At 34.5% G+C, this 9,496-nt stretch overlaps 1 protein-coding gene across 6 annotated transcripts in view; it reads right to left on the bottom strand.

Annotated features, from left to right (window-relative positions):
* Positions 1-200: 200 nt before the first annotated feature.
* The window catches only part of FBXW7 (F-box and WD repeat domain containing 7), a 216,732-nt gene continuing 207,436 nt past the window's right edge, over positions 201-9,496 (bottom strand). For all 6 annotated transcript variants that reach the window (XM_023227650.2, XM_023227608.2, XM_023227614.2 and 3 more), the window contains 5 exons: positions 8,645-8,758; positions 7,192-7,373; positions 4,965-5,190; positions 3,142-3,352; positions 201-2,093 (listed from right to left, as the gene is read on the bottom strand). In XM_023227650.2, the coding sequence (XP_023083418.1) occupies positions 1,825-2,093; positions 3,142-3,352; positions 4,965-5,190; positions 7,192-7,373; positions 8,645-8,758 (1,002 nt within the window). In that variant the 3' untranslated portion in view covers positions 201-1,824. The remainder of the gene's footprint in view (positions 2,094-3,141; positions 3,353-4,964; positions 5,191-7,191; positions 7,374-8,644; positions 8,759-9,496) is intronic.

Raw genomic sequence — 9,496 nt, 5'->3', positions numbered from 1 at the left:
TAGTCTAGGAGAGAAGTAAGATTTGCAGTTGCAGCACATTATCCTTACTTTTGCTGTATAAAACAGGTCTGAAGTATTGATTTCTATGCCACACAGCAGGAGATGCAAAGAAACCAAGATTTTGCTGATTTAAATATTATAGACAAATCCTAAATACTTATAATGAAGGATTATTACTTCATTGGAAGAAACAGGCATACTAACATGAAAAAACACATTTTATTGCACTTAAGTTATAAGAAAATAAAATTTCTAAGTGAATCAAACCATAGACACAATCCCTTTAAAGGTTGTTTTCCTCCATCATGTCAGGTTGTTACATAACTAAAATTAACCAACTTGAATCTGATTGCTTTAAATCAGACTATAAATAAAACAAACAAAAAAATAAACAGAAGGAGGAAAAAAAGATCGCCTAGGATACAGTGTTAAACCACTTTCACAGTTCAGCTTGAGTTGTGGCTCTTGGAGAATGAGGCAAACCATTTGACTTTTTCATTCATTTTGTTTGTTTGCATGTGACGCCTTTACTACAAAAACTGAATAGTTTCTGCTTTGTCAGTTACTCAGAGCAATAAAACTGTAACAGTTGTTTTCCCAAATACTGTAAAACACTAAGACTGACCAGCAACTTTATTTTAATTTTGTGTTTTATATATTTTTAAAATATTTTGTCAGTTTTACGATGTACGTTCATCCATTCACCACAGCCCTCAAAAAGAAAAGTTTCTCCACAGAACAGGCAAGTAATAGCTCTGTTCCAAGGAATGTGTTTTAAATTTTGCCCAGATAAAAGAAAATAAGCTTTGCACACACTCTCAATTATTTACTTGCAGGCAAACTTCACTCTTTATTATCTGAAACTCTTCCATTCTCAGCCTCTTAGAGGCACAGATGGCTCAAGTTTCAGTGGCAAAAAGTCTTTTTTCCGTAACCAAACTAGAGCAAATTTGGAATTCAGTCTGGGACTAAAACGTCACAGCAGAAAAAAAATAAAAAAAAATAATTTGCTTTTTTCTTTCTTTCATTTAGCAGCATAAATAAGTTTGGCCACTGGGAGTACAGTACAGGGGTGGGACAACAATCCCATATTTGAAGACCTACTTCTAGCACCAGCATCAAGAATTAAATCCATCTCAGGACTCACAGAACCCAGGACAACTTGCCACCTTTGAGCAACATATGCATTGAAGAATGTATATGGAAGCAACAGTAAATAGATAAACAGAGGCTAATACTGTGATTGATTGACATTGGCAATGGTTGGCAAAAAAAAAAAAAAAAAAAAAAAGGTTTTCATGATAACTGTACAAAAACAATTCACAGTAATTTTTTTAAGCTTTTTCACTCCAGAAAAATGACTTTTTGTTGCAGATGCTCTCTAATTAGAAAGTCAACCAGTACTTGTTTTGATGTTATTGCAGTTCCTTTCTAGGTGTCTAGTTGTCAGTGGTAAAAGAACAGGCTAGCAGAATCTGTAATGATGTTTCAGCATTAACACTGCCCAATGAGCACTGGAGAAGAAAATAAAGAAATAATTGCACCTGGTTTGATTTAGAAAGTCTCATTTTGCAAAGCTGCCCTCAGTCAAAAGTGAAGCCTTTTATGTGATGAGACAGCAGACGCCTCTCTTGTCAGTTATCGTTTGTCATCTCTTCTTCTTTTCCTTCTTAGTCTGTAGGTCTTTTCAATCTGTTGCCCCAAGCCAACATCCTGCACCACTGAGAACAAGGGATTTTTTTCTTTTTCTTTTTTTCTTTTTGCAGGGGGAAGGGCAGGGAGTATATCGTCTACACAATTGGACAAATTCATCTTTTCTGCTCTTCACTTCATGTCCACATCAAAGTCCAGCACCAGCAGCTTGGTTTCTTCAGTCCCATTCCGACTCCCAACTGCACACACCAGCTTTGTGTTTGAGGCTCTGATCCGCCACACGACTCCCCCACTCCCCCCACTCTCCAATGTGACTAGGTTTCGAATAAATTCACCCGTTTTCAAGTCCCATAGTTTTACAGTTCCATCATCTGAGCTGGTAATTACAAAGTTCTTGTTGAACTGTAAACAGGTCACAGCACTCTGATGCTTGTTGGGACCTAAACAAAAACCAAAAGAATTTAATTACTGGTTAGAAATAATGGCTATGGGTTAGTTACATTATAATTTGTAAACTTCTACTTTACAACATACAATAAATGCAACATTTGAAATGATACATATTTAGAAACCTATGTCCTCAGTATTTTAGGATCAGCAGGGATATAAGAAAATCTGGTAGCAATTTGTAACTGAAACATTAACTTTCAAGAGGCCTGTCTTCCAAGACGCTTGGTTAGCTACCAGACAAATGTCTTATTTTCTGGCTGTGTGAATGCCAGCATTCCTTGGTGAGGATGCAGATAGTGCAACTCCATACATTCTGCTGATGGACAAATGAGCACTAAGAGATCTATTACCCCACCACTATGAACCACTCAAAGCTGAATGGTCACTATTCCAAAACTCTGAGGAGAGACAAAACCAATGAGTAAAAAGCTGCAATGTTGTCTATCAGATACTGCCCCCCTCCCCCACCCCAGAAAAAAACACTTTCTAAGGGCTATAATAAATAGAAAAAGTTAATCACGAGGCACTGCTGTACCTCATCTAATATTAGTGATTTTCACTTGTTTCTTTCTCTATTTTAGTAGGCACTACTATTCCTCTCCATTCCAGTTAAGCACGTGACTAAGAGGAGGCCAAAGAAATTTTCTATCAAGGACGCTTTTGTTTTTTTCAATAAGGTAGCCCTTCAAAATTGGACTACAAATTCAAAATGCAATGGCCAATCAAAAAATATAATGAGTATGTTGCTTCTATGATATAGCCAAGATCTTTCTTCTCACTGTTCTTAAAGGTTAAGTAGAGTCAATTGAACATGCAGGAAGTGATTAAACAATTTTATATTATATATTAAAAACACAGTTCAAAACATTTCCTCAGAAGCAGACTAGTTCTGTAAGTCAGGGTGAAAATATGCATAAACTTTTCTGAAGTAACCATTCCTTATGAGGTTGACTCTTTTTGTAATGCTAAAGTTCCATATTTCCGTTGAAATAATGATCTCATTTTTAATGAACAAAACTAAACGTAACTAATACTTACCTTGCAATGTTTGTAAACACTGTCCTGTTTTGATATCCCAGATTTTAACTGTAGAATCTGCATTCCCAGAGACAAGAATATTGTCTTTGAGTTCCATTCCACTTGTTAACGACTGGTGCCCTGTTAACGTGTGAATGCAATTCCCTGTCTCCACATCCCAAACGCGGATTGATGTATCAAGAGATCCACTCACCACATGGATACCATCAAACTACAAAAGACACAGTTTATTAGAATAGAAGTACGGATACTCTTCATATCAATTACTGACCTTAATCCTAGTAGGAAAGGGGGAAGAGAATGGGAAATAGGTAATGCCAGGAACAAAATGAGGTACTAAGGTAAAGTGGCAATGAGGATAAAGTGCATGCCAAGCCATTCTACAATGTATGTTCTCACATCTTTCTATCAGAAAGGTTGGTCTTTATGCCAAGCTGCTTCAAACTAGATGCAGAAGCAACTTAAAATGAAAACAAAGCACCTAAAATGAACAATATATTAATTTTCAAATCATCTGGCCCCACCTAGCTATATATCATGGATGACTCAGAGAATTGCTATTTGAGTTTTCCTTCCCACTAGGAAGCTGAGACTAATGACATAGCTTATGATAAACGGAGTGCTTATCAGCACTTAAGGCATGAAAAGGAAGGGCTAGAGATAACTTTCGTGATGTTCAAAAGTAAGTTCCATTAAAAACCGTGTGTAAAATAAAATTTCATTTATAACAACCTAATGCTAATTAGGAAATGTGCCAAAAGATAATTGTATCTGGAATCAGAAGAGGTGGCATTTTGTTATCAAAAGCAAACTACATACCACCTCTTCTCCAGCTTCCCAGCTACACCAAAAGTCAATAACAATTTATCATTTCTATATAATAATGTGGCTACCTCTTTTCTCAATCAAATGGGGTTATTTAAATTAGAATATTATATTCATTAAGCTTCTGAGCATATCACAAACAGGTGCAGCCAATTCCCCTTCCTCCAAATTCATCACCTTTTCTAATTTAGCAAACATCTTTATCATATTGTCAGTATTTCATGACATGGACAATATTCCTTCAACAAAGAAACAAATATCCTAAGAACAGAATTGACAGTACTAAGATTATGTACTAATTTGCTGAACATTAATGGGCAATAACTGATAAATAAACTATATAGGCTGTAGGAAATATTTTTACATTGAAAATGTTGCCTTTCTGGAAACAAAACAAGATTCATATTCTAAACTTCCTATTCATCTAGTCAATGATCTTAAAATATGGCAATGTTTTCAAGGATATGGGCTTGAAATGTAAACCAAAAAAAAAATCCGTTTAGTCAACTTTACTTCTTTATGACTACAGATCAGTGGGCCTGGGACAGTAGAGTGCTTTATGCAGAAATATCTATTTCCACTTTGAATGGGGATGGAATCACAATTACACGGTCCCTCAACTTTCAGCTATCAAAGCAAAGGGGCAGCTTTGGGCCATATTAATCCTCTGCAAAGGAGTTTCTTAAAATCCAGGTTACTCTCCTATGAGACTATTTAACCATTAATTAATATAGCAAACCTTAGAGTCCCAAAGTGTCAGGTTACAAGACAAATATTTGTATTTAGAGGAGAAATAGATCACAGAAAATTGAAAGCATCTAAATAATTTTGAAATTTACATTTCCTTCATGCCAATTTTAACGTATATAAAAACAGCAGAATAATCTGGTTAATCTTTTTTGGATTGTACTGGAGCAGCAATTTGACAGCGATTATCTGAGTAAAACAACCTTATGATTCATCAGGAGAGCATTTAAGGGAGAGATAAGAGATCTTACCTGTAATGAATAGACTCTATTAGTATGCCCCTGCAACGTGTGTAGACAGGTTTCAGTCTCTGGATCCCACACCTTTACCATAAAATCATATGCTCCACTAACAACCCTCCTGCCATCATATTGAACACAGCGGACTGCTGCAACATGACCCATCAAAACATGTAAACACTGGCCTGTCTCAATATCCCAAACCCTAAGAGTGGCATCTCGGGAACCGCTAACAACTCTGCAGAGGGAAAAACAGAAAAACAAAACAAAACAAAACAAAAAAACCCATGTTTAGAATTTTTAATAATATGAGAAAACATGATAGATTTAGTCAAGGTTTTTTAGCTTTTTTTTTCTCACACAGGAACAACTCTTGTCAAAAGAAATCCTATGTAAAACCTTGGTATATAAACATACAATAAGGGAATGGGAAGTTGGGAAGCCTAGAATGCCTCATGCTTGGTTCCCTGACCTGTGGACCTTAGTTCCAGCACCTCGAGGTTCTGTGGGACTGAGTTTGAAAACCACTGTACTGTATTTTTTTAAAAAGCAGCAGTAGCTGCCTCTAAATATATACAATAAGATTTTGATTTTAGAAATAAAATGTTAATGTGGGCATATGTATAAAATGTTAATGGGAGAACTCTAGGTGGTAGTAGTTTAAAGAATTTAAACTTTCTTCTTTATGTTCTTTGCCATTTTCCAAAATTTCAATTATGGATGCATATATTCCCTTGTGATTAGGTAAAAAATTCAATAAAGGTTATACAACAAAACAAGTCAGAATTTGGAATTTAAACAGCTGCAGATTTGTGTTTACACTATACATTCCAGTAAAAATTAACCAGTTTTAGACATGTCCTCAAACACAGGCTGCTTATGCTTTTAATGATTAGATTTGTAAATATGCAGTAGGCTATAAAAATATTGAGATATGGATTTTAAAAGATATGTACATCTTCAAAAACAATGGCTATCCCTTAATGGATTTTAAAAGATATGTACATCTTCAAAAACACTGGCTATCCCTTAAACATGTGGTTCAACATTAGTGCTACACTCTCCTGAAAACCAGAGCAATATGCAAATCCTGTAATCACTTTTGGATTACAAAACAAAGCTGAAAACTCAGGTATCCTTATGTCATTCTGAAGAGATAAAGAAATATCACAGTTTCCATATTTGAAAAAGTAGAAAATTAAAGGGTTGAGAGATTTAAGTCAGAACATAATGGAAACTGGAATACAAGGTCTCTTGATACTCATCCCCCAAATTTTAACAGTACAGCACACTGCTCAAAGTAAATATAAATGACAATTGAAAAGGTACTCCTTTTCACATATTACAAATCTGGTGTGAAATCTGCTTAATGTAATGGTTCTTAATATAAGAAGATGCTATAGACAGAATTAAAGGTAAAGACTGCCATTGATTCACTGTAAGGACCTTTCAGAGAGACCTTTTTTGACAAATGAGGTAGAAATCACACTTGTTTAACAGGGGTATGATGAAGATAACAGAAAGATAGGATTTTAATAGGAGGGCTTTACAGGAGGAGATAAAAGTAACAGCAAAGGCACTGAGAAGAAAAAGTCAAGCAATCCAGTTTGGCAGACACCATTTTGAAAACTGGATTGAGGATTTCTTCCTTAATTCGTTAGTCAACAGTAGGCTCACAAACACTTAAGAACTGGGCAGTGACACTATCATAATTATAAAAGGACTGTATGTCAGCTGTATAAAATGTAAGATGACCAAGTTAGAAAGTTGTGACACTAGTTCAGAATGAGAGAACAAATTACTCACAGGCCTCAGCTTTTGCCTAGACTTAGAGATAGGGTGGGTGTAAGGTGGGTAAGTAATTTAAAAAGGCTCAGACGCTTGAAGCCTGAATTTGTCCCACTTGCAGAAATAAGAATATCAAAAAAAGAGAGAGAAAAAATGATTTCTGCTTGAACATGATGAGTCATCAAAGATACAGAACAATAAAAAGGATTAGAGAGTAGAGAGCTTCAAAGAGGAAGCCGACAACACTAGCAAATGAAAAAGGAAACTTATAGACAATCCCCAATTTTAAGACAAAACGCTATGGCTTTCCTAGAATAGAACCACCTGAAGTCTAATAATTAAATGTAATTTAAGAGTTCATTGTCACTATTTCAGTAACTCTATACAGAAAGGGCCCAAATTCACAAATAATAGAGGAAGAAGTCCCAACCACAATAAGATTTTCCCTTACCTTTTTTCATGAAGATGCATACAACGCACTGTGGAAGTATGCCCATATAAGGTGTGTATACATTCTCCAGTCTCTGCATTCCACACTTTGAGAGTCCGATCAGTAGATCCACTAATGATGATGTTGTCTCTCATTTGTGATGACCATACTCCACCTGTATGTCCCACTAATGTTCTCAGACACTGGAAAAACACTTAAGATGATTACTTTTGGGTAGAAAGGAAAAGTGATTTAAATAAAATTTAATAGCTCATTAAAATTTGGAGTAAAGTTATTTATTCAATTTAGCTCTTCAGAAAATATTATTTTACACATCCGTATAAAATGATCCCACCACTATTTATAGTTTTGTTTATTCAAAGCATTATAAATTTATATAAGCACAAGCAATTGAGGAACATGTAGAAAGCAAACATATGATATAAAATATGATATAATAAAAAGGAAACATGATATGAAAGCAATTATGATAGCTCTGGTCTCTTTGATGAAATAATACTTAAATTGCAACTGGGTTTCTTCCACGGGAATAGATTCAATGAAAGTATGCCAACAGTATTGGGTGTGGCTACATACCACATTTCATCTGAATCTGCCCCAGGGCAGTAGTTAGGAGCCAGTGAAGCTACTTCTAGACAAGTAAAGACAGACATTAAAGCCCTGAAATAAATCCCAAACTAATATTACACTATGGAAATACAAAGCTGCTTTAAAAAATTTTAACATCTGACTTGGCGTATTTATAAGATACTTGCCAAGAAGCACCACGGTAAAAGACATTTTAAAAAACATGGATTTTTTTTTTTTTGTTTTCATACTCTCTTCTGTTATTTTTTAGGTGGCAATTACTTAATTCATGAAAATATTCTCTACTGGACAGATACAAATAAATATTTGCTAGAGAATCATTAAGGTATGATATGGTACACAGTCAAGCTGATTGCTTGGGCTATTTTTTTCTTCAAACTTACATTTAAATGCCTAGTCCACTCTCATCTCACAAGGGTTTGAGATAAGTATAAATTAACATGATTTATTAAGTTCTAAACTATAGGTAGGTTATCAACAAAGCAGTTCATAAGGAAAAATAAATATCCCTCAACCATACCTTTGAAAAACATTACAAAGTAATGAGGTATAACTTAGACAGTAAATAAAAGTGGGGAAAAATTGAGCCAAGAAAAATATAAAGCACCCTTGAAAATGTTAAAATATCTGTCACAAACTATGTAAATGAAAAAAATTAATGAAACTTCTATCGTGAGAAACATCATCATCCTCATGCCATTGACTTTCATAAATATGGGGGAGAAAGCTAAGTTACGAGCTCTGATATTTGCTATCCAAATAATTGAGAATCAAGAATGAATTCTGGTTTTCTTTTTTCCAGTTGCAACTTGCAATGCTACACACGAAATTGTGACTTTGTGAAGTATAGAGGGAGTAAACTTACTTTGCCCGTGACTGCTGACCAAACTTTTAGAGTGTTGTCATCAGAACCACTAACTATTCGGTTACCACAAAACTGTAAGCATGTAATCACATGATCATCATGTCCTTTCAGCACCTATAAGATAGATGTACAGATTAGAAATATGTTAATTAAATTATGTTCTTTAAAATACTGGTCAAGAGAAAAATGAAGGCACAAACAGGAATGGTAATTTGTAGTCTATCTCTAGAATTATAATTTATATAAAATATAAAGCATTATTTTTCCTGGCTGACGAATCCAGAATTAAACATTTTATTGTTTCCACAATCTATTATTTATACTCAAAACATCAACTATTAAAGTTTTACTGCATCAAGACCTCATGAAGATGGTTCGAACACCAATGTATTTGACAGTAATCTTTTTTATCTGTTCAAACCAGAAGAATATGCCTCTAATTTTACAACTTTGACACACAAGAACAAAATAAGCATCTATTAACCACAAAGAGTAACAATTATTAGCATTCTCAAAACAAAACAAATCTGTAACATATATATATTAGTATCACAATGTCTCCTCAAATTTTCTTCCAGTTGTAAAAATATGCCCAATAATTTAAAGTGTTCTTACCATTCTTTATATATTTGAAATGTTTTAAGACAGAAAACCAGAATTATGCTTCAATTTATAAAAATAAGACACACAAAAGCCACCAATACCAAAACACAGACACTCCTCAAAAAATCACGTTTGGACTATGTGATCAGAGAAGGCAGCAAATTCTCAGGTAGAATGTGTATGACACAGTACAATTCAGCAGGATATTGAGAGATTTTCATTTAAGTAAGATAAAAAGATACTCAGTTT

The sequence above is a fragment of the Piliocolobus tephrosceles genome, chromosome 3, assembly GCF_002776525.5.
Source record: "Piliocolobus tephrosceles isolate RC106 chromosome 3, ASM277652v3, whole genome shotgun sequence".
NCBI lineage: Eukaryota > Metazoa > Chordata > Mammalia > Primates > Cercopithecidae > Piliocolobus > Piliocolobus tephrosceles.
The sequence above is the reverse complement of the archived record's forward strand: the minus strand, read 5'-3'. Positions and strand labels throughout refer to the sequence as shown.